At 31.2% G+C, this 26677-nt stretch overlaps 1 protein-coding gene across 1 annotated transcript; it reads left to right on the top strand.

The window, feature by feature from the left end:
* The first annotated feature begins 879 nt into the window (after nt 1-879).
* LOC134716535 (uncharacterized) lies at nt 880-25866 on the top strand. Its single transcript, XM_063579545.1, has 15 exons — nt 880-949; nt 1639-1874; nt 3560-3658; nt 4424-4589; nt 5438-5666; nt 6308-6392; nt 8345-8428; nt 10054-10211; nt 13027-13082; nt 14497-14617; nt 15484-15636; nt 17317-17494; nt 18873-18980; nt 23174-23605; nt 25689-25866. The coding sequence occupies exons 1-15, from the start codon at nt 880-882 to the stop codon at nt 25728-25730; spliced, it is 2217 nt and encodes a 738-aa protein (XP_063435615.1). The 3' UTR covers nt 25731-25866.
* The last annotated feature ends 811 nt before the right edge of the window (nt 25867-26677 follow it).

Genomic DNA, 26677 nt, shown 5'->3' with positions numbered 1-26677 from the left:
AACATTTTGCTAGCTAGGGAAATCAAGGAGTAAAAGTAACTTAGAATCAATTTTTACATCTCTTCAATTCATGTGACAAGCTCCTTTCGTGATATATTTGCCGCCGGACGTTAAGCAGTCAAAAATAAACCAGGCAATCAATCATGATTCAGTTGTCATATTTGAATTTGGAAAAAGCGAGAACTATTTGATAAATCAAATTCATATGCGAGGATGGTCAGTGGTCGAAGAAGTTATCTACAGTGATTACTAGTCTGTCGACACTGAAGTTATGAGTTATAACCTAAGAAAAATACTGGCAGGTGCGTTTGACTCCGATATAAATTGACTAGAATATTATTGTTAGTTTTCCTGGTGAAATCTCTGTGGCTCATACCTGGTACACTCGCTTTCTCGATCACCAAACTTAACCGCCATGATATAGTAAGCAGCACGGTCATACAAGTGGTTGTAAACAACCTCAATCGACCGAATTTAAGGGGTCCAATTAATTTCGCCATTTCATAATCTAATGCATTGTGAGTGAAACGTACACTAACATATTTTGATTGGTTTAGGAACAAAATAACGCAATATTATTGGCCAACATTCAATTGGTTGTACACCAAAATTTCAAGAAATAATCATTTTATACCCATAGGTCTTTAGTTTCTGAAACGAAGGCCTTATCAATTCTCTGATTTATACTAATAAAGAAATGTATCATTCAGTGTGTATAAAATAAAAAGTATCATCTGAAATCAATAAGCCAAGTTATTTATGACCTTTTTGTATTCTTGCGAATGCCTTGATTTATTCATAAGCATGATATGAAATTCATTACACGATATGCTTAGATATCCTGAATTATTAACACAACTACCTCTGCAGCAGTTAAACATGACACCTTACCTAATTCTGTGTTATATTGGATGCTCCCTAGGAAAGTTTATGCATGATTCTGGATCAGGTAACTTGTATATTATCTACCGTAATACGCAGAAAACTGTATTTATGAATTCAGTTTTATTATTCAACCTTAGTCTAAAATTACACGAAACTGTTGGAATTTTCCTAATCACACACACTGTATATTACTTCTTCATAATCAGGCCCCAAAATGCTTTCAAACTTTTTCGAGTTTGCACAGATTCGTATACATGTATGGATGATATATTTTGTCACGTTTTAATAAGGCTATATTTGAAGGACTATCAATTTACGGGGATATCATCAGCTTAGTAGTCAGTACATCGGTATTGACATAATTTATAAACTTCTCTAAAATTGAATATTTTATAGATTTAGAACTCACAAAAGAAACAATGATGTCAGCTCCCTCTGTCAAAGTTTACTTAAAATTGATTTGATTATCAATATTATTAGAACCTTTTTGTTTCTTTTATTTTTTTTATTTTTTTTTTACTGTTTTTGGTTTTTATATACAGTACTACCCTTGGCTTCCATTATTCGGTTTTGAGCGTTCTTGATTAAGGCGGATTCCCGAAAAGCACCATAGACGCATAAAATTGATACTTGAAAAGCGTTTTGTTTTTTTGCAAATGCTAGTAATTCTTATTTTGTACATTAAAGTTTCTAGGAAATAAGGAATATTCCTCATTTTATTTGTATACTCACATGCAGCCATATATTTTTTAGACTATGCTTTCGTAGACTTATCTAATGTCTTAGAACATAAAACCAGACACAAAAGACAAACTGATGAAGCTCCGTGCGATTTGAAGGAAGAGCTGTTTCTTCCTGTTTCTTATAAAAATCACAAGAAAACATTACAACTAAAAAAGAATGACCAGTTTTCTCCAGAAACTATACCACTGCTGATACAGGATGAAGTCGGGTATCTAGTAAAGAAGAAAAAAGTAAAAAAGAATGAGGTAGGGGAAAAGTTTTAATGTACTTTTTGAGCAAATTCCTGTGGCAGGTCTGTGATTGTGAAAAGAATGGATACAGATACCAGAGAAACATTACTAAGGCTTTTTCTACCTCAGGAATAGATGACATTAGCTGTAGTTGGCATAACTTTTAGGAAGTTTGGGCCTCAGTGCTCTTCACCTTTGTACTTTATTTGGCCTTCTTAACTTTTTTTGGATTCGAGTGTCACTGATGAGTCTTTTGTAGACGAAACGCTCGTCTGGTGTAAATACAAATTTAATCCTGTGTCTATGACGAGTTTATTTTAAACTCATAGAATAGAAAATATAACAGCGCCATGGGTAAATAAAGAAAAAGATAAACAGACAAACAAACGAACACAAGACACACCATAGAAAACTTACTGGGGGAGATTTCAGGTACTCTGAAAGGTAAGCAGATCCTGCTCTACATGTGACACCCGTCGTGTTGCTCATGTTATTACAAACCCGGTAAATAGTCTAATTCGGTAGATTAACACACCTTCAACTTTCAAAATTTTGGCTATTTGCGTTTTTAAAAGAAGTTAAAATTATGACAGTCCGTAACCATTGTACAAATACATACAGCTATTAAATAAAAGAATTTTCACCCTTGGCATATTTTAACTACCATTCTTGTTTGTGCATATTTCGCTAAAAAACGACGTTTTCCCCGAGGGAAACTTTATTATACTCATGATTTTTTTTAAATGCATACAATCGAAGAGACTGTTCGTAGGCTATTTTGGAAATTTTAATTGTATATATTCCTAGTGAAATGTCACATTTCGGACATCTATGGCAAAAGTGCGCACTTTCTGCAATAAATTTTTGTACTAGTTAGTATTATGAGGATAATATCTAAAAGTGAAATTATAATTTTCAATTCTAAGTGTATATTTTAAAACGAAATTTAATCTCAATGTCAGGTTTGTAATGCTCAATTTAAGAATTCTTGCTCCCTTTTTTGTTATTTTTCAACAACAGCAAGTTTGCAACGTATTTTTTTAACGATCTCATAGATGTATACAGAATATAATAAATGAATACTTTTATTTCAAGTATAAATGAAAATAATTATATATATAGGACATTCAGCCGCGGTTGACAATGTTCTTTCGGTGTAATAATCTGCCTTATCACCGTATCAGCTATGTGTAATGTATATAATGTCCAATGTTTAATGTCTATACTCTTGGTACTGGGATGTTCTACCTATAAATGTAAAGTTCCCTACCCCAGTCATGTGATCTACTCACGTATATTTACAAGAGAATACCAAAGAATCGTATTCAATACCGATTGCCATTTTGGACTAAAACTTTATGGCGGGCCTGAAAACAGATTACATCCTCAAAAAGAATATTGTGCTTAAACAGTTAGTGTAAAATAAAACCTTAACTGAAACATTCAAAGTTATTTCAAATGTTTATTTCAAATAGAACATGAAAAACGTTTACGGAATAAACCTAACAATAACAATTAGTTAACACGGAAAAAACGAACTACCGTTACAGTTAACTTAATAATATCATCACTAATGCTTTAGTCTTCTGAGCAAGACCATATTCTGTAGACACCCAATAAAAATTTAGGATTGCCATTTAGTAGTAGACCATTTAGCACTAACCTTTGTTGTGTTTCATATATATTTTTGTTATTGCTAGGTGACAACACTTTATTATTACGAGGAGGATGGACTCAGATTTCCAATCATGGTAAAATGTCGGTTTAAAAAGGACTGTTCATCGTCTAGATGTGAAATCGTAAGTCTTTAAATCGGTAGTAATTTTTACTTTCATATAAACCAATTTTTAATATTTTTGCAGTATGCTTTTAATAGACAGTTTTAAATAATATTATTAGTTATCACCAAAGATACCAGGATTAAAATTTAATTATTAGCCAGACGTTACCATTGCTCCTTCATCATATATACAGACAAAAATAACTCTCACTTGCAAATATTTTTTTTTTATAAACCATCCTTTGACTTAATTAAACACATCTTAATTCACCGAACAATGCATTAATACGTAAATTTAAGTCTTTCAGTCAATTTGCAGTCTTTCAGTCAATTTGCAGTCTTTCAGTCAATTTTTAGCCTTTCAGTCAATTTCAGACTTATCTACTGCGGTATATTCAGTACTGTTAAGACTAATTGTAAAAGATCTTAACAGACATTTTCAGACGGTAGTGAATAAATCTGGAAATTGATCGATGACCTGAACATGACTGAATAATTCATGGATCAGACTTCAGATGATGTGAAAAACACAATGTCAATTTAAGAATAACATTCTTCTACTAGTGTCTTTTACTTCTAGGTTATATCTTTTTTATTATATCGATATTACAATTGTTCAAGCATATGTAAAGATCTTATGTAATTTAACTTATTCATTACGACTGTCACTTATATACCTTTGAATATGCATCGAAAAGTTTCTTGGTATGAACTTATTCCCCTAATATATCATCGAATCTGCTTCTTCTTATCTTACAAATGAGTAAGGCCTTTTTTTATGCAGACCGGAGACTTATTAACAAATGATAAGCTAATACAAATACTTGGATCTGCTGCTGACAAGAAAGCTGAATATGATAAAGCACTAGATGAAGTTCCCCATAATGTTGACTATCTCGGTGGAGAGGAAGATAATCTTCCTACTGGAACAGACGAACCGCGAGTACCAGGTTTGTAAAATACATATAGATGGTGGTATCTTTTTTTTTTAAAAAGCCAGAAATGCGTCGACTTCTTCAACATACGAGCGAAATTATTCAATATAAATAGGCTTTTAACACAATTGTACAGAAAAAAATGTTTTATTTTGTAGATTTGATAGTATGAAAAGTGTTGAAAAAAAAGACTGATATCTTTCGGTTTTTATAGTTGTTCATGTTGCTGTCTTTGTGAACATTTATATGTTGTGTTTTGTTTATTTTAGCGTTTCCTTTGAGCCTTTTTTCGTTGTTTGTGCCCTGTTTGTTTTTGACTCTGAGTTTTATCATCCATTTGTTATCTTTCGCCGATGTTTAATAAACACCAGACGCAAAACACATAAGCTGTATAAAAAGTTCATACAAAGGGAGAGAACTTTGAAATGTTAAAGAAACTTGACGCTTTACTTATATAAATATCTTCCAGTTACATTTGAGACAACAATAGTTTACTGATTCTCAAATCTTATCAATAAAAAAACAATGACGGAAAAAACACCTTGCACTACCTGCCATGCAAAAACTGTCGCAATCCGGAAAGGGTAAACAGTCGTCTAATTCGTCCATCTAAGTCGTCCATCATGTTCTATGCAAATATGAATTGCTTTACTAGTAACCGGGATACATAATTGAATTAGGAAAATAAACGAAAGAGTAAAGATTGTTTAGTTGTATATATCGTGAAAGAAAACTACTACTAAAAAGTGGTACTAGTCATATGCATAGGTAGTTTATATCTATGTTTCCTGTTTTATGTACACAAATGTATCAATTATCCTTTATCAAGCAAAGGCATTGACATATCATTCATTTAATAATAGGTTTAGATGCAGAAGGCCATCCCGATGCCAAGCTACCACCTGTGTTAAAAGCAAATAAGAAATTAAAAATGGACGACATATTATCTGAGGAGGCAATACATAAAATAGCAAATGAAAAACAGAAAAATAATGGAAAGAGAAAGAAAAGACAAACAGAAGGACATCTATTTAATGAAGAAGAAAACGTTATAGATTTGTTGTTGACAAACGATTTTCAATTTTATCAACAGTAAGCTATGATTTCATTCATTATTTTCTCATAGAAAGGTGGTTGAACCGTCTGATATAGAAACATTCATATAAATGGTTAAATCGCACCTGGATAAGCATTCCCTTTTTTTGGCATTGTGAGACTCCAGTTGCAGAATAGAAAATAAACGAGAAATAAACATGGCAAAATATCAAACGATATACATTACATTACATACTCATGACTTGGGATAAGCAAACAAAGAGCACACGGAGTTCAATATGTTTGTGAGTAGAAATGTTAATCTTTGAAAATATTATTGTTTTGGTGAGAGAATAGTTTCATATATTTTGAAAACAATGCTTAATCAAATCCCTTACAATTTTACTGAAAATTTTACCTATAAATTTATATTTTATTAATTTGTTTGTTTTAAAAAAAGATACCAAATAGCCAACAAAAAGGTACACATCAGTCGTTTGTGGTTGCTTATTTTTAGAAGCACTTCAATCTGGTTTTGACACACACACATACGAGTAGAGCAATATTTCATTTTATTTTGACGCCAAACGTTTTCCTACTGCAGTATAACATTCTTCGAATTTCAAAAATATTTTTTTCAGGTCTATACTGGGATCATTATAAAAGTAAATAAACTGACTGGTCACTTTTTATTTAAGATTTAGAAATCTGGATGGCATTGAGAAGACGGAAGAGGAAGCTGTAGCATTGATGGTGGAACAAGTAGCATTTTACGCCAGTTCGGTAAACATTAGAATTTGTAAAATCTTTGAAATCATGTATTTTATAGTACTATTAAGCAAAACCATAATAGTAATCAAAGGTACCAGGACTATTATTAAATATGCCAGACGCGCGTTTCGTCTACATAAGACTCATCAGTGACGCTCAGATCAAAATAGTTATAAAGCTAAACAATTACAAAGTTGAAGAGCATTGAGGACCCAAAATTCTTAAATGTTGTGCCAAATACGGCTAAGGTAATGAATTCCTGGGATAAGAAAATTCTCAGTTTTTCGAAAAATTCAAAGTTTTGTAACAGGAAGTTTATAAAAATTACCATATATTAAATTGATATTCATGTCAACACCGAAGTTCTGACTACTGGGCTGGTGATACCATCGAGGACGAAACGTATACAAGCAGTGGCATCGACCCAGTGGTCTAAATAGTAATCAAAGGTAACAGGATTATAATTTAATACACCAGACGCGTGTTTCGTCTACATAACACTCATCAGTATCGCTCAGATCAGAGTAGTTTATATAACGCCAAACAATTACAAAGTTGAAGAGCATTTAGGACCCAAAATTCCAAAATGTTGTGCCAAATACGGCTAAGGTAATATATTCATGGGATAAGGAAATCCTTAGTTTTTCGAAAAATTCAAAGTTCTGTAACAGGAAATTTATGAAAAATGACCATATATAATTGATATTCATGTCAACACCGAAGTTCTGACTACTGGGCTGGTGATACCCCCCCCTTTGAGGACGAAACGTCCACCAGTAGTGGCATCGACCCAGTGTTGTAATTAGCAATCAAAGCTACATAAGTGTCAAAGTAATTAATGTTTGTTTACTAAAAATAGTAAATGAGGTATGGTTACAGATGACACAACATTCCATTACCAAAGTACCGTAATTTAACAATAAGGACTTTCTCTATTTTATTTTTTTAAATTTTTTTTTACATTTTTCACATTTCTTGAGCGATGTGAGAAAGATGTTCCTCGTCTCTAGTAAAATATCTGTTCTCAACAAAGATTTGGTCGACATTTGATTATAATGTTTAATTTTCTTGATTTCTGCGAGATTCCTATTGTAACGTCACGAAAAAAGTGACCATGTCTGATGACGTCACATATGAAGAACACATATTTCTGTAAATCTTTAAAAAGTTAGGATAAAAAGCATAAGACACACATATTCCACCACACTAACACGTGTATTACAATATTTCTTCACCCTCAACAGTAAAATTTTAATTATTCAAAAGCTCGGCAAGACTCGCTCTTTACATATCTAAATGTAACTGTCTCGAGTAGAGAAATATCATAACACACTTGTTGCAGTGATGGAATCTACATGTACTAATTAGATTTGGAGGACGAATAGACATTACCAAACACCGAACTTACATTTGCTGATAGGTATCTCAAATCCAGTTACATCTAATGAATTAATGAAGTTTCCCAACCGTTACATATCAATCAGTTAACATTCAATTGATTTGGTGTAAAGACGTAACTAAATATCTGAGAACAGTTTTACCTTGTGCAATGCCAAAATATAGGTACTGATATGATGTAGAAACATATAAACTAGACCAAGTAACACAACACCATGTGTTCAAAAAGGATGAAACATCCTGCTTCAAATTTGCTCTCCATTCAAATAAACAATAGTTTTAGATTGCTCATATAACTACAAGTTAAATATGTTTGTGATTTTACTTTTTAAATGCGATTTTACTTTTTGAAGCGTTGATAAGGGATGTAAACATTGTTTTCAGAAGTAAACGTGATAATTTAGCTATCAACTCTGAAATGTAGAACAGACAAACAGACAGACAGACAAACTAACTAATGATACACAGTTACAGTTATTTTCTGTTAACATTCGGCAATTTACCCGGTATACTATAAATTAATAGCAGTGGCTCTTCAATTTAATTATGAACAAAGTGTTTTACAGATGGATAATATATTTTTCAACATTAGAAAATATGCACCAGATGTTAAACTGCGGTGTAATCTTAACGCAATCATCCCTGTAATGGTGAGTATTGTCTATAAAACGTTAAACGCTTACGTGAAATTTAATTTTCACGACATCAAACTGTAACATATTTGGAAAAGATGCATTTTTTCGACTGTTTGTTTATTATTATTATTATTATTATTATTATTATTATTATTATTATTATTCAAACTGATTTAACTTGAAGTCGAGTGAGTACATTGGCCCATCTTTTTCACAATGACATTATGTTTATTAACGTATGAAGATTATTTGTACCAATTTTAATGAAAAATTCAATGATTCAACATTTGATGAATACTAGTATACCGCCAAAAAAAGATTTGTTATCAAAGAATTGTTGTACATATACAAAGCATAATTATGTTAAGAAGATTTTCATAATGATTTTACAGAAATCCGCCTGTGTTTATGTATTGAAATTAAAAAGTGTGACATGTTTATCCAAAGGATAGACATGATAAAAAAAATTAGGGTAAATGTCGAAACTTTCAACCACATTTACCATTTTTATTACATATTTGAATTTCTTAGGTGAATAATAACTTGTTGCAAATTTTCGTTAAAAATTCACCGAGAGATCGAAACTTTACCGATTGCCTTTAAAAGACCGTCTTGTATTATCCGTTAAAAATTTGAAATTCAAAAATCATCTTTCTATAGACCTAATAAGCCATATATTTTATAAAAAATATTTCCAGAAGAAAGAAAAAGAAAAAGAAAAAATGGTCTTAATGACATTTTTTTCCCAAATTCCTTTTCAATATGATAGTCAGTCAAAGCTTCTATGTTTATCACTTTGAAGACGGAAACATAAAAGTTTTTCACTTGGCTAGTTTTAGAGGTCAAATTCGACCTCTAAACATAATTGTTATGGTCCAGTGTTATAATCTCCTGTTTGATAATATAAGAATTTATTCGAGTTTTTGCTCGAATCAAAATGTAGCTATTTAGCATTTATTGATCACAGAAACAAAAATGTTTGCAATATTTGGCTAGGCCATCTAGACACCTTATTCTTTTTAAGGGGATAGACCAACTTTGGTGTTTCTAAAACCCATAAAAAATAGATTACCGGTATCTTTTAATCATTTTTTTAAGAAATTGGCATATGTTTACATATAGCCCTATATATATTGAAATAAACATTTCAACTTTATATTTGGTAAGGTTTCCTAATCCCATGTCAATATCTAGGTTAAAATCGTCCAATATTCGAAACATATTGTGAGGTTTATACTTGAAAAAAATGGACTGAATTTGATAAACATGTAAGTTTAAAATTTAAAAAGTAGACATATTCAGTTTATTTGAGTTCTTCATCGTTAAATCTTTAACATTTAAAAAGACATCTTGACCAGCAAGCTACATGCCGGATTATTCGAAGAGCATACCATGTCTGGGAAAAGTTGTCTAAATAATGTTCATAAAACATAAAACTGGAAACATATAAAAAGCTACAGTTGATACAATCGATGATAATCCTTACAGCTAACTTTTCTTCCTCTGACGCATGAAACATATGATAATCCTTACAGCTAACTTTTCTTCCTCTGACGCATGAAACATATGATAATCCTTACAGCTAACTTTTCTTCCTCTGACGCATGAAACATATGTGTATGCATTATATCTTATAATAGGCACACGAGGCCGCTGCAGCATGGTCAGATAATCCAATTAAATTAACAGAAACAGAAATACACTTGGATGCTGATAAGGCCCTGGATGCTCTTGTGAAATATGTATACAATAACAGTTACCTAATGTTAGATGTTGATCATGTGATGGCATTTACTGGGTAAATAAGCTTAAAATTATCCTTCAAAAACATATTAATATTTTAGATATCTTTTTTCTTTCTATAAAATTCTGAAATTTGATAATAGCTCCTTGAATAGTTCTAGGTTGTACAGAAATTGCATGCCTTATACCTATTGCATAGGTAAAATCAAATTTAAGGTCGATATTTGCTCAATGCTGACAGTTAGAAGATCACAATCCATTAATTCTTTGCCTTAACAGAATGACATAGCAAATTCCAGTCATTAGAATGAGGCAAGATTTGATGTTTTGGAAATGACCAGCTGTAAATATTCAAACCGAAGTGTAGGGTACCCTTTTCATCTTCATATTTGTTTTCACTTAAATTGCAATTTGCTATATACGCCATTTTTACCGACAGCTTAGTAGCATAGGCTACCGATATGGACATGTCAAATATCTGTTGGAAATACTAAGCCCGTTACTTTAAGATAGGGAAGTAAGGAACGTCCATCAGGTCGATCGAACTGTAATGACGCATACATAGAACATGTTTTCTCTATACTTCATGAGAGGAATCATTTCTACATGTAAATGATGTCGTCAGTAAACTTACCCACACTTTATTACCTACACATCAGTGATGTTTGAAAAATAACCTACAACGAAAATCAGGATAGGGAATGCATCTTACCGTACTATATTGTTTGGTAAAAAGATGAGAAAAATTGCAAATCAATTCATTATAACAACAACTTACAAAAGATTTCCTGCAAGCATCGAAAAAAAGCAAATGCAAAGGGAGAATGAGTCAAAGAGACTTCCCCCACCAAAGAGCAGAACAAAACGTAAGATTGCCGATGGGTCTTCAACACACCAATAAAATACCGCACGCAGAGGCTGCATTCACCTGACCACTCACAAAATAAGAAATAGTTCAATAAAAATATTCGTCGCACCAAAATTTTATAAAATGAACACGTGGCGATTGAGAAGGTTGAACACAGTATGTATTACAAAATGCACATTTAGATTGATTTCGATTTGTTGGTACCTTTTTATGCACACAGATCCACTTATCCACTTATAGTACATTTGTACCTACCAAGCATATACTGGAGGCAACATTCTAACACATACTGACAAATTTGAACCTCAGAATTTTTCCTTATTTGATATGCATACTTTATATATGTTACAGTAAATAGGTGAAATTAGGAATTACATGTAATTACTAAAATTTAGGAATTACAGGTAATTCCCGGTGCACTTAGTTAATACAAGTAATTCCTGAAACGGCCCAGTTATTACCAGTAATTACTGATTTAAAAATGAGTTTTTACACCTTATTACTGACTGCTAAAACAATGTTGTATTATGGTCAGATGATCAAAAGTTATGGTAATACTAACTAGAAGATCAGTTAGTACTCTTATAATATTGAATGGTTGATTTGTATTAAAAATATCTTGAATAAATGTGGACTTTCAAATATTTAGTTAAATCAGATTAACTTTAGTTTAAATCCAAAATGGTTAAAGTTGAACATTATACAGATAATTTTTGACCAAATTCAGCAGACATGGAAATCAGAAATGGAAAATTCTCCCAAAGCATTATGTTTTAACTTTTTTCAACAAAAAATTCCGAGTTTGAAGAATATTTAGACTTATTACCTCATAAAGATCCGATAACGTTGTGAAGATGAAGAACTGGAATGAACTATTATGTGCATTAGCTTCGAGATATAAAAAAAAAATATACATTTTTTTTTTGCTAAATCATTAATAAAAATGATATAGTGAATTTTAATTCACTGTTAGTAGCCAATCTAGTTCTATTTTGGTAAATTAGCTGAGAAACAAGGTTAATGAGTTGTGCACTTGCGAGTGAATATTTGGACCTCATTGAATACGTATTCATGTGACCTTCAATTCAATCCCTAGCTGAAGATGGGTTATCGATGTATTAAGCTATTAAAATTTTAAGTGTTTTGCAGAACAAATAGTCTCGCCTACTTTTGCTGTTAATCGCAGGCTCAACAAAAATGAGGAAAAAATATTAAAATTTTTCCTCTAGATACTACCTTTTGACTAGCACTATAAGAGGATTCTGTCAAAATTGGGTAAAAATCCAGGATGGTTTATTAAATCTAATGTTTTAAAAACTTTAACTGCAGAGCGTATGTAATGTTAACTGGGGAAAAAACTAGTCCATTTATCATGTTTATAAGTAATATAGGAAAAAAAGGATTTTTTTTACAATCTTTGTTTTCGGATATTATCTTATGATAATAAACAATTAGCTTCTGTCCAAGTTTGATAGAAATCCAAGATATTTGGAGAAAGTTATTGTAAAGTTTTAAACCACAGTGCATGATTGAGATTTTAGTTTATCAAATTATGAAAATCAATTTTGGATTGATATCATTGTCTTGCATGCATATATTTACGGAGTTTCAAGACCTATAAAACAACCATTTTCCAGTTTCAATTCACAAACACTAAAGAGTCTGCACTTTTGATGTGCCTTATATTCATACATCCTCAAGTAAGCTCCCTTAAAATCCCTACCCCTTTATTTTTTTATTTGGTATCTTGAGTTATGTTTTTAATTTTAAAACGAAAACATCAAGTTAGTAAATAGCTGTAAAAATGACCAAAAAAATCAGTAATTACCAGTAATCACTGAAACAACTAGTAAATACTTGTAATTACTAAATTGGCTAGTATTTACAGGTATTTACTGAAATGTTTAGTAATTACGTGTAATTCCTAATTTCACCTATTTACTGTAACATATATATAATTTCTATAACGATGAATGTGTTCTAAATGTTTTATTCCATTTAGGCAAGATTTGGTGCGGAACAACACACAGCTAAAGATTCTTCAAAGAGCAGTTAAAGGTAGGATCGCTATTTTTGTAGAACATATTAGAAACTCAACATCAAAAACACAAAAAAAACAAAGATGTACTGTGATATAAACTAATATATTGTGCACGTGATGTGGTTGATGAGGCTGGGACAATAATAGAACAAACGTCATAATGCTGGCACACAGTATACTCAAAATGATATAATCTTGAAGCTTTTAAAACTCTCTCCGCATGTTGTAAAGTCTTAGTAAGAAAGAGTTTAAGCTATATTTAATCTACCAATAAATATCATGACTATAACTGATATACGTGTAAGTTTCCTCAATGCTGAATTGTCGTTTATTCTTCTATATATGAGTTCAAATTGACGTCTAATACTTATAGAATTTATAACTAATCGAAGAATTCAAATAGAGAAAAATATTCAACGAGTGACCGAACAACATATTAATTCACGAATGCGCGTAGCGTGCAAGAGCTAGTGTTGTTCGGTCACGAGTTGAATATTTTTCGATATTTGAATTATTTAATTAACAGAATTATTCAAAAAATCTTTTATGTATTCTGGACCATTATTTTGGAATAATTTACCAATACCATTAAGAAATATTACAAATATTAATCAACCTAGATGCATAAATAATATTTAAAAACTGATCATGTCATCATGTTTATTTTTTTTATCAAGTTCTATTGAACATTATTATCATACTTGACTTTTTATACTAATGTATGCACATTAGACCCTTGGTTTTCCCGTTTGAATGGTTTTACACTAGTAATTTTGGGGCCCTTTATAGCTTGTTGTTCGGTGTGAGCCAAGGCTCCGTGTTGAAGGCCGTACTTTAACCTATAATGGTTCACTTTTTAAATTGTTATTTGGATGGAGAGTTGTCTCATTGGCACTCACACAACATCTTCCTATATCAATGTATATGTTTGCATTTTGTTTGATTTTTCATGATGAGGGCCTTAGGGAAGATTAGTTATATATCTAACTGTGTACTCCTCTTAAACTAAAGTATTGTTGTTGTTGTTGTTGTTGTTTAATAAGTTATTCTTTTTATTACATTGGCAAATGTCTTTTTTTAAGAATTTAATATAAAACATGTAAGGAACTATATCTTTTTTCTACGTCATCATTCAGGCTTTTGGATCATTTTTTCTGCAAAATAATGTAAGGAATGCATACCATAATTTTATGGTAAATTCAAATCATCCCGACTTTTATTGAAGTGTTTTATTTCCCTTTTAGCCTTATTTGAAGCTATTTTGGTAGCTTACTGTAGAATTTGAAAGTAGAAATAGATTATTGTTATCAAAAGCACAATGAGGGATTGGAACATCTCCTATTGCTAGTATACATCTTCATAGGCACACACTAACAATATACTAAAATACAATTATTGCCTCTAATTAATTGTACAAGTATTGATTTTTAGGATATACTTTTTTTGATAAAGATGGCATCATATGTAAACAACCTTGGTACGCCGTCTCGATTGTTGAGTCACCAGCAATAGGATTTGTTTCAAGAACTGCTGCACACGAAATAGCTCACAAGTAAGTTAACACAACTATTACGTCTCTTAATTAAATGTAATTAACCATCGCTTGAAAGAGGAGTTTCACAAATAATGTGTTTTATTTTTTCCAAACTGAACTTGCGCATTGAGAAGAATGAACCCACCAAATTGCCAATGATACAACTCTCCACAAGAGACCAAAATTTCACAGAAATTAACAACTACAGGTCACCGTACGGCCTTCAACGATGATCAAAGGTCAAACCGCATAGTCAGCTATAAAAGGCACCGAAATGACAATGTGAAACAATTCAAACGAGAAAACTAACGGCCTTATTTATATTAAAAAATGAACGAAACACAAATATGTAACACATAAACAAACGGCAACCACTGAATTACAGGCTCCTGGATGTGCCCATATTATTACCGTATTTTTAATATCAGAATGAGTTTGAACCCTTTTTGACCATGTAAACTGACGAAACATTGAGTTGCAAGACTTTGAATGTAAGTATGTGGTGTGCCCATATCGGCATTGTACATTTTTTTTCAGTATGTATTTATTACTGAAAGCTGATGAACGTGGTTTGCTAATGTGGGTATTGCATTTTGAAATTCCGGGTCAGATGAATTCTGGATGTCCCTATTAACTGATGAAACATTGGGTTGATAGGATTTAAATTTAAATACGTATGTGCCCATATTATCATTGTATATTTAAATTTCAGTGTGAGTTGAACCCTAGATATCTATGTAAACTGACGTAACATTGAGTTTCTAGACTTTGTATTTAAGTACGTGATGTTCATATTGTCACTATATATTTAATTTTAGTATAAGATGAACCCTAGACATCCATGTTAACAAAAATAACACTGAACTGATTGACTTTAATTTCAGTTTGAGGTGTTCCCATGATATCACTCCTGGTTGCTCGACAGAGGAACAGTTCGTAATGTCGCCTAACTTTAACGCTGGAAAATCTACATATAAGAACAATCCATACAAATTTTCTCCATGCAGCATTGAAAGCATTCATGCGCACCTTAAAAAGTAAGTATATTGTTGGATATAGATTTTAGATTAGATTATTAAATGGCATAGATATATAATGTGGGTGTACTAAATCGTAAAGTTCACTAAGAAATTATATAAATCGATGGGTTGCTTTGTACATTTAATACATGCGTACCGTAATTAATTATCAAATATTTACCCGTGTTATAAACTTTACATTTTTGGAGTATGTGCATAATTCAATATACAAAAGTACTGAAATATATAAATCGATATTTGTAAAATTGTGTACTTTCAATGTAGAATTAAACAATCATCCTATTTTTTGTATGTTTCAGTACAAATTTTCCTTTTTTTTTTATGAAAATGTATTTTTTATGTAGGGATTTTACACTTGTCTGTCTAATTATTTAAATCAAAGACATGATGATAATAAACTCATTATAGATACCAGGAATAAAATTTTACACTAACGCCAGACACACGTTTTGACTACAAAAGACTCTGCAATTACGCCCGAATCAAAAAAATGTTTAAAAGGCTAAATAAAGTCTGAAGTTGAAGAGCATTGAGGACAAAAAATTTCTAAAAGTTTTGCCAAATACAACTAATGTATTCTATTCCTGAGATAGAAAAGCCTTAGTTTTTCAAAATATCAAAGTTTTGTTATGCAGACTTTTATCCCCCTAAAGAAATAGTACATTAAAACATATGTCATTACCGGCTTTCAAAAAAAACCCAAGAATACTATGAAGAGTTTTATGAAAGCTAAAAAATTGTAGATTTAACTTAGTTTTATAGCTAGCCTCACCTCTCACTTGTATGACAGCCGCATAAATTCCAATATATTGTCAACAATCTATGAACAAAACAAACAAACATATGAAATGAACATGACAAAATAGGAATGCAACATTGTGCTGTAATCTTAATCACTTTAAAATAAGGATACATGCCAACAAGTTAAAATAAAAATACTTATAGGCCAACTAAACTACTTTAGCAAAAACGAAAGACAAGAATACAAAATTTGAACATAACACAATAACAAAATTGAAGGTTTCATTTTCTTATATTTATATTTTGCATTTGAAAAATCATTCGAGCTATTCGTTTTTTTACCAGTAAAAACAAGTATAAAAAAAACATAGACAATAAACGTTACAGTTACCTTTTTAGACAGAGGTTTGGCTAGGTAGGAAAACAATTTAAACACACTATTTTCTTTAGAAAAAAATTAACGGTACCAGATGCGCATTTCGACAATACATGTCTCTTCAGTGATGCTCGTGGCCAAAATATTTGAAATCCAAAGCTTATATAAAAGATGAAGAGCTATAATCCAAAAGGTCCAAAAAGTATAGCCAAATCCGTGAAAATTTAGAAAATCCATGTACTTAGTGAGGGATTTAAAGAGTTTTGATTTAGAGATACGTTAAGTTTCATCAAGTTTTGTGTTAAAATGTTATTTGGTAGTCTACTATGTACCTATGTACCTATGACGATAAGAATAATATCCTTACCTTTATTTGTAATCCAATATTTGTTTGTCTATGTATAATTGTTAGATCCTTGTGAAAAATAGAGAATACCTAGATAATTTTGGATACTATGACATTTACATATAGAAAAAAAATGAGTTTTAAATTCTCAAATATTGATTCCCTTTCATACTATTCGCTATCAACATGTATATTTTTCATCACTTTCATTTAGCCTGAGTGGTTTGATATCGAACGAGACCACGTATGAACCTACATATGAATGTTTAAAACATCATTCAGTGAATAGCGATTTTACTTTTTTCGACAAATCTGTATTAGCCGGACAACGATATCAAATAGACGACCAGTGTAGATACATGATGAAGGACCCTCATTCTCGTTCATGTTTGGTGAGTATTTATTATCGTTATTGGGGAAAACCAAAGTACTTTTTTAATTTAACTTGACTCTAAATGCTTCTTTAAGTAACAATAAAAACAACCACATTCACAATTCGTAGAACATCATGGTCTGCAAATTGATATTGTTTAATATCAGAAGCGAGTCGCATTAGGGGGTAAACTATTTATATCCGAAGAAGTATGATATAATGTTTTAGAATCATCTTTGGGTAATGTGTAGAAAATCATATGATTAGAGGTAAACCATTCTAGGCTCACAGAAAGTAAAATGTAACGACCAGAGAAAAAAGAATACTTGGGATCAGTGTTAAATACATTCCGGACTCTGGTAGGAACATATTTCGACTCGGAGCCAGTGAAATGTGAGCATCAGAACTAATAAAATATTTGGGGTAAAAGGGATTCAAATATAAGGTATGGTGTAGAAACATGTTGTCACTGTGGAAAATTATTTGGGACAAGAGGTAATAAAATACAAGAATTAGTAATAGCTAAATTAAATATTAGAGTAATACGATATTAAGGTCAGAACTACTAAAAACATTAGGATTATCAATAATTTTGTAGTTTGGTCAATGATAATAAAATACTTTGAATAAAAAGAAGTAAATGTGTATGGTTCGAGGTAGGAAATTAATTTGGCAATAGGTTGTACAACATTTAAACGAAGGCAACATATGTATACCAGTATTCAAAGCCAGGGGGAAATAGTAGGTTCAGTCAGAGACAGTGAAGTATTATGATCTGTTGAAATAGAAGACGTAGTGAAATCTAAGGGACAGATGTAGTAAAGTATATGGGTAGGTGTATGTAAGATGTAACGGTAAGATTTAAAATTATTACCATCGATAGGTTACATTAAGATTTAATAAAGTCTTCGAGATAAGTGGAAGTAAAATATTTGAATCAGATGAAGTTAAATATAAGAGTCAAAGTAAAGAAATATTAGATACAGGATTAGTAAAACATATGTTCAGTGGGAGTAACATATGAGGACCTAAGATAGCAAAATATTCGGATCAAAGATGGTAAATTAAAATAATTAGTAGAACTTTTAGGATAGGAGGAAAACGTCAAATATTAGGGTCAGAGGTAGTGAAATATTAGATTCAGAGGTAGTAAATAATTAGAGCCAATGGTTGCAAAATATAAGTGTCAGAGGTAATAAATATTGGGGTCAGAGGTAATTAGATATTAGAGTCAGATAACGTAAAATATTTGAGTTGATTGGACCAGCTGAAGTATATATTTTTAAGTCAGACGTAGTAATTCATATCATTTAGGTCTATTCTAAGTTTGGTATTAAAATCATTAAAATATTTTGATATACATACATAAGTATACAGAATTGTTAATTTTATTACAGCTTCCCAGTCCTTCGTATTGTTGGGATTTTTTATACTGTTTAAATTCAAAAGATGGTTATTGTTATGGTGTGTATGCATATAATGGAAGCCCATGTAATGCAACTTCTGTAAGTATGAATGATATCTATGTATAAACACTTTTCTATTTTCGTCATATTTGCATGAAAATCTAACATACCAAATGCTGATGAACAACAAATCACAATTTCATTAACTTATAACACAAAATCTTTTGACTATTTTTTTTATTACAATGAAACTCTTCGACAAGTGATAAGTTTAGCTAGCATTTAAACCAGGTTTAATCAACAATTTACTACATAAAAACATACATGTACCAATACCTAGTCAGGAATATGACAGTTGTTATCCATTCGTTTGATATGATTTGGTTTAGATTTGGCCATTTTAATTTGGGACTTTCCTGTTCGAGTTCAGTATTTTTGTGATTTTACTTATTAGATATACTAATCACTGATTAAAGGATTTTGTATTTGTTTTGTACACGCACAAGAGTTTCGTCTACAAATAAACTCATATTAGATACCAGGAATAACATTTAATATTTACGCCAGACGTGCGTTTCGTCTTCACAAAACTCACCACTGACGCTTGAATCATAACTTTAAAAAAGGCAAAAATGTTACAAAGTTGAAGACCATTGCAGATCCAAATTTCGCAAAGGTTTTGTCAAATACAGCTAAGAAAAATATTTACGGGGTAGAAAATTCTTAGAATGTCGAAAAATTAAAGCCATATAAACAGTAAATTCATAGTTATGTCAATGATAATTAATGTTAACACATATGTGCTGAATACAGGAATCGTCAGAGAGGAACGTTTACCAGTAGTGGCATTCGGACAATAGACAAAGAGACAAACAGACATACAGACACACAATAGTACATAAACACGACATAGAAAAAGACTGAGAAACACGAGTCCACCAAAAAATGAAAGTGATCTCAGGTGTTAAGAACCCCAAAACCGTTGACGATAGACTTCATTTGGTTATTTTAAAACTGCATAACTTAAAAACTAAAAACAGAACACCATTGTTGTATCATGTATCATCTAGAGAAATTGGTCTTTAACCTTTTAAGTCTTCTCTTTCAAATATCGTTTTAAGTGTTACGTTAACTTTCTCAAATACCATTGACCATCAGTATTTAGTTTATTAACAAGATCAGCAATTATTTGATAATCAAGGATAGGATTGACAGGTTTTGGTCTAAATGTTTTACACATTTAATCAATCATCATCTAAATTGCCAGATGAAGTAACTTTTTTAGAGTCCCATTTGTCGAGGAAAATGCAATTAAAGAAAAAAACTCCCATTATAGATTTATATTTTGAAGTAATTTTCACATAAGGTGTTTTCCTTTCCTATAAGCTATTTTGTTTTTTTTAATTTCCCCAAATATCATCCTGTATTTACTCCTTCGCAAAATGTAAGTTCAAATTAGACTGACTATTTGGAGTTGAATTATTTTTATATTAGCATCGAAAATCTTTAAGATACATTTTTTTGGCATCAACAACAACTCCATTTTTCTACATTGACTAGAACTTAAACAATTTATAGGTCTAAAAGAATGACTTTACACGATAGTGACTAGTATCGGTTTTTAAAAGGTCAATTTGTTCAGGCTTTAATGAATCTTTTAGCTTTTTAAAAATTCGATAATGGTTTAAATGATTTATTATTTAGGTTCTTTATATCTTTTATCCATATTTTGACAATTTTACCTATAATGTCTGTTTTGTTCACGCATTGTAATAAACAAAATGGAACTTGATGCGGCTGTTAAAGGGGCTCGCGGGTCTAAATTTTGTATTTAAAATAGGATTTCCCTATATTTTTCTATAAACGAACTTTATCTTATCCTTAAAAGACAAATGAAATAAAAAAAATGGGTTCACCGTTCATTTACACTCACAATCTGCCTTCGAAAGAAGCAAGCATTTTTGTTAATGGCCTTTTTTTCTGTTGAACTAATTGGGAAAATAGCGGTAATATCGAAATAAAAAAAGAACTAAACTACAGAAATCGCTTAAATTTTACAATTATTTAGTTTATGTACAGCTTATTCGAAAACAACAATAAAAAATATAGGTCACCGATGAGTTAAAAAAGATATTTCAATTTTAATGCCAAAAAAATGGCATTTTTTGCACAAATTAATTTTTTGGGATGATTTTTTTACCATGTAATAAAGTAACAACTACTAAAGGTAATTAATAAAATTTGTAATGTAAAATAAAAAGGTTTTTTTCCTGAAAATCTTATACCCGCGAGCCTCCTTAAGCGCTTTAAACCCGGATTTAAACCACCATTTTTACACATTTGAGAATGCATGTACCAATAGTTATCAAAAGTACCAGGATTATAATTTTATACGCCAGACGCGCGTTTCGTCTACATAAGACTCATCAGTGACGCTCAGATCAAAATAGTTAAAAAGCCAAATAAATACAAAGTTGAAGAGCATTGAGGATCCAAAATTCCAAAAAGTTGTACCAAGTCAGGAATATGACAGTCGTCCATCCGATTGATGTGTTTTATCATTTTATTGAAAATTTGTAATGTAAAATAATTTAGAGCTTTAGATTTTTTTACCATGTGATAAAGAAACAACTACTAAAGGTAATTAATAAAATTTGTAATGTAAGATAATTTAGAGCTTTTCCATGATATCGACATTTTAAAAGTCAACTGGGGTCAACACAAATTGATTTTTTGGGATGATTTTTTTACCATATGATAAAGTAACAACTACTAAAGGTAATTACTAAAATTTGTAATGTAAAATAAAAAGGTTTTTTTCCTGAAAATCTTATACCCGCGAGCCTCCTTAAGCGCTTTAAAACCGGATTCAAACCACCATTTTTACACATTTGAGAATGCATGTACCAAGTCAGGAATATGACAGTCGTCCATTCGATTGATGTGTTTAATCATTTAATTTTTGTCATTTGATTGGGGACTTTCTGTTTTGAATTTTCAGTATTTTTGTTATATTACGTTTTGTTTACTTCACTGGCAAAATAATATAAAGCATGGCCCTTGAACATGGATTCGTAATTGCCAAATACATTTTTTTCTAAAAGGTCCTCTTTTATGAAGGATGTTTTAGTTTTCTGCATGTAAGCCAATAAAGTAATTTGTATACCACACCTACGATAGTAGAGGGGCATAATGTTTTCTGGTCTGCGTCCGTTCGTTCCTCCGTCTGTTCTTCCGTCCGTTCGTCTCGCTTCTGGTTAAAGTTTTTGGTCAAGGTAGTTTTTGATGAAGTTGTAAGTTTAATCAACTTGAAACTCAGTACACATGTGCCCTATGATAAGATCTTTCTACTTTTAATGCCAATTTAGTGTTATGACCCCAATTTCACGCTTTACTGAACACAGAAAATGAGTGCACATTTCATGTTTAAGTTTTTGGTCAAGGTAGAATCTGATGAAGTTGAAGTCCAATCAACTTGAAACTCAGTATACATGTTCCCTATGATATGATCTTTCTAATTTGAATGCCAAATTAGAGTTGTTACCCCAATTTCACAGTCCACTAAACACAGTTCGAGTGGGGCATCCGTGTACTATGGACACATTCTTGTTATTATATCATTTATACATTTTTATTCCATATTCATTAAAACCATTGAAGCGGTTTCAAACAGTTTTAAAGATTAAAATATTTCTTCGATAGACTACTTTTTTTATTAAAGAGTTATGTATTGTCAGCAAACATACTAACCATGTTTCAATATATTCCCCTGTTCTAGTTTGAAGTTGTATTACTTGTATATCCAGGTTGTTTCCAATTGATGTCACAAGGGATTCTCCTTTCAGAATATACAACATGGGATCGAGTGTGCATCCTTGAGAAATAGAACAATTATGCTTACAAATCTAGAAATAAACCCATTCATTCGGATACACTTCTTAGCAATCATGAGCTTTTCTGCCTTACTCCCTAACTTTTTCCCAAACCCAAATTTTAATTAACAATAATCTATCCATTACCACTACCACCCTATCAAATACATTTTGATATTCCAAGAACAAGATTACATCCTCCTCATTTATTTTTTCGAAAAAATCTAATATATCTTGCAGTAGTCTTTTGCCTAAAACATAAATCTGTATAATACCGTGAGAGAAAACAGATCCTAAAAAAAGGTAAACCATTATGTAAGGCCGATAAATGATGTTATATATCTTAGAACTACTTTCTATGATCATAATGCTAATGTAGCTATGTGATAAATAAGTTCTATGAAACACTCTTATATTCAGATATGCTACTTCGGCAATTGCATGCTCAAGACCTATATATTAAACATAACAACAACAGAATCACCGTCTACAACATTTGTAACAAAATTAACAACAATCACAGAGGGACAATCTACACCAGAAGTTACATCAGAGATAGAATCAACAACGGAGGAAGCTACAACAGGTGAAACGGACTTAACAACAACTTCAGAGGTTTCACCTCTACCGGAAGTTACAACAGAGAAAGAATCAACAGAGGAAGTTACAACAGGTGCAACTCAACTAACAACAACAGAAGATCCTAACTTACCACAATGGTCTCAATGGACATTATGTAGTAAAAAATGTGACAGATTAAGGACCCGGTTCTGTGGAAGTAATGAAGAATGCAATGGACGAATCAAACAATATGAAGCTTGTACGAATGATTTTTGTGAAGAAGAAGATACGGTAATTACTTCATCATTTATTATCTAAAACTACAGCTTTCGAAACTACAGCTTTCCACTAAAATTTCTGATGATTTCAAAACCTTTTACCATCTGTAAATCTCAACTTTTTAAATTTTCTTTTATAAAAAAGGAAAATTACTTTTGTATTGAGACACTAAGATTTCAGTTTTCAATATAACTTTTTCAACATATTTTATATTAAAAATTTTTTAAAAGGAATATTTTTTTTTCATCGAATTTTAAAATTTTATTTATTAAGGGGATGTGTATGTGTGTAACTGATAGCTATTAATACAATATTCCCAGGCTGGCTTTTCCTATTATGATTTTCCTGATTGAGCCTTGCTGCTCACAAGAAAGATATTAAACTAGGAGTTCCAAATGGTGAAGTTGAAATCCCCACTTCGTAAATTTTACGGACGCAATCACGAAATTATTGAGCGTTATTGATATGTTCCTTATGTTTTTACAACAATCCCATCCCTTATTACCGAATTTGAACTACCAAACTAGACTTATTACGGGGGTTTGTATTAACGTGATCAACTACACGGATGCCACACCTGTACGATATGTATCCAGAAAGTGATCGAAGATCTTATTATTCATTTTTGGTCAAATTTCCAAAGAAACATAGTACAAACGTATGGTTATCCAGGATTTCCTATTTAGTAATTGCAGTCAGGATATATGTTCAGTTTTTTTTGTAATGAATTGTCAATTCCTTATTCATTAAAGGGGCACTAGCTGTCAAATTCATGTTCAGCAAGTTTGATTAATTCTCATGTTTGATTTAATCCATACTATAAAAAGTCTAAAATAAATAATTAACAGGGCCTGGGCATGAAAATACGAATCTTCGTTTGTGTGCATTCTAGTCTGGACGCCATCTACTCATTTATCGAGTTGACCTCTAAAGTCATCCAATGACCATATAAGCGATGTAAACATTATTATAGAAATAAATAGATTAAACAAACTCCTGCTGTTGGATTATTCTAGGTCTATTTAATTTCATATCATAGATGAAAAATAAATGTTAATCATCGTTTTTACCTGTATAAAAATGATTTTTTTGTGGGTCGAATCAGTCAATCAAATGATTTACCTTTGTTTCACTTTCAATGTTGACATTTTTTCCCTTAGATAACTTAACACAAGCAGTTCACGTGTTATCCTCTCAAGCTAAGGAATAAAATTGAAGTTCACATGAATACGGATTCAATGCGGTCAAATTATTTACCTTCAAGTGAATAATTCTTAATCAATGTTTTTTTTTAGTTTATTTTGACAAAAATGCACCATACTTGCTGCTAAAAGCGAATTATTATTTCATTATTTGCATTTCATAAATGAAAAAATAATATATATAAGTTTTTTTATTTACTCGGAGCTAGTGTCCCTTTAATCAATCATTATAAATGTGATTTACATACAAACACGATGATGTTAGGAGCTTTATCTGCGGGGAAAACAACATATTATTAATGGAGGAAGGATTTTGCAGCATTTCAGCATAGACTGTAAAGATGTAACATTGGGATTTATAGATCCATTCAGTTTCACAACTTTGATTTGTAACGACCTTACAGACAGACTTAGTCCATGCATTATGTTGATAAGCCAATTGCCTGACATAGTCCTTGTTGTATGACAATCCCAATTACCTTAATGATATAGTGAAATGAAACACCCTTGCAAAAGTGTGTGACAATACAACTTTTCTTATAAATGATTTTAATAAAATTAAATTAATATGCCTCCTATAACTCTTAACTGCGTGGTTGTACATGTATATATACATGAGGATGTTAATGATTTTCTAAAACGTCGATAAAAATTGAAAAAATCGTTTAATTTGTAGTACTATTAAAAAGGAACAAATTTGATATCTAATTATACCCAGCAACTTTCAACCAATATAATTTCTTGATGTTAATCATCATAGTGTACCCTGCAAATTGGAGTATTATCATATCCTCTTCTTCGTTTAAACTCAGATTGAAAAATAAAGATAAGTTTTAACTAAGTGTGTGACAATCTTGATTAACCTGCAGACCTTATGTTCTATTCTTTTCTAGGCAAAAACAAACAAGACAAGCAACGGCAATGGACGAGGATGAAGTTTAACAAAGGATTATTTCTGTCATATATACTGCTCCCAGATAAAGCGTGCTATTAAATAGTAATTTATTCAAAATGTGTTAGAATTTAGTTCAGTTTTACCAAAAGTATCGTTCAATAGAGATGACCGAGAAAAGTAGCTCTTCAATTTAAAAAGGTGTAAAAATCAAGTGTTTTCTTCGGTAATCAAACAGATCTTTTTTTTATCATTGTTATTGTAAACAACAATCATACATTTTATAATAAAAAAATGTTTACCTGTTGTTTGAAATATACATACAAACGTCTATTTTTTCATTGTTATTATTTATAGAAAAATTTTGCAAACGAAGCTGTTAACGTTATAACTGAGGTGTTAATGGTGTCTGCATATTAATTATGCATCTATTGGTTTAATCTACCAATATATTACATACACTAGTTTTCCATCGCATGTTTCAGAGTCACAATGATCATAAATAAGAACATGTTGTATGAGTGCAAATGCGACAAATATTCATCAAAGTCAAATGCATAAACAATTAACAAGTATAGGTCAAAGTATGGCATTCAATACAGAGCCTTGCAATACACAGTACCGCAAACCTAAAAAGATTGCCTACTTATTTACCAGAAGAACATTAAAAAAAAAACAAAAACAAAAACAATAGTATACAAAACACAAAATGAAAAACTGAAGACTGAACAACACTATTCAAACCAAACTCAGGGTATTAGCAAGTACTCTAGAAAGTAGATCATGCTCCATATGTGGCACCTGTTGAGTTGCTCATGTTATTAAAAAATAAAAGCGAGAGTAGTATACCGTTGTTTAACGTCATAGATCGGTTGAGAGATCACAAATCCAGGTTACAAACTATAACCGACGGAAGCACATCAATAATAAGAGAAACCAAAGGAACAACAGGAACACGGAAGAACAACAAAAACAAACGCCATCAATGAA

The sequence above is a fragment of the Mytilus trossulus genome, chromosome 4 (assembly GCF_036588685.1).
Source record: "Mytilus trossulus isolate FHL-02 chromosome 4, PNRI_Mtr1.1.1.hap1, whole genome shotgun sequence".
NCBI lineage: Eukaryota > Metazoa > Mollusca > Bivalvia > Mytilida > Mytilidae > Mytilus > Mytilus trossulus.
Note: the sequence above shows the minus strand (reverse complement) of the source record. Positions and strands in the feature narration are given on the sequence as shown.

What these genes read in the sequence shown, in the direction of transcription:
- LOC134716535 (XM_063579545.1), top strand. Translation starts at nt 880, where the DNA reads ATGACACCTTACCTAATTCTGTGTTATATTGGATGCTCCCTAGGAAAG. An exon ending in TCTTCAAAGAGCAGTTAAAG is followed by an intron (nt 13,083 to 14,496) that starts GTAGGATCGCTA and finishes ATTGATTTTTAG; the next exon opens with GATATACTTTTTTTGATAAA. An exon ending in ATTCATGCGCACCTTAAAAA is followed by an intron (nt 15,637 to 17,316) that starts GTAAGTATATTG and finishes ACTTTCATTTAG; the next exon opens with CCTGAGTGGTTTGATATCGA.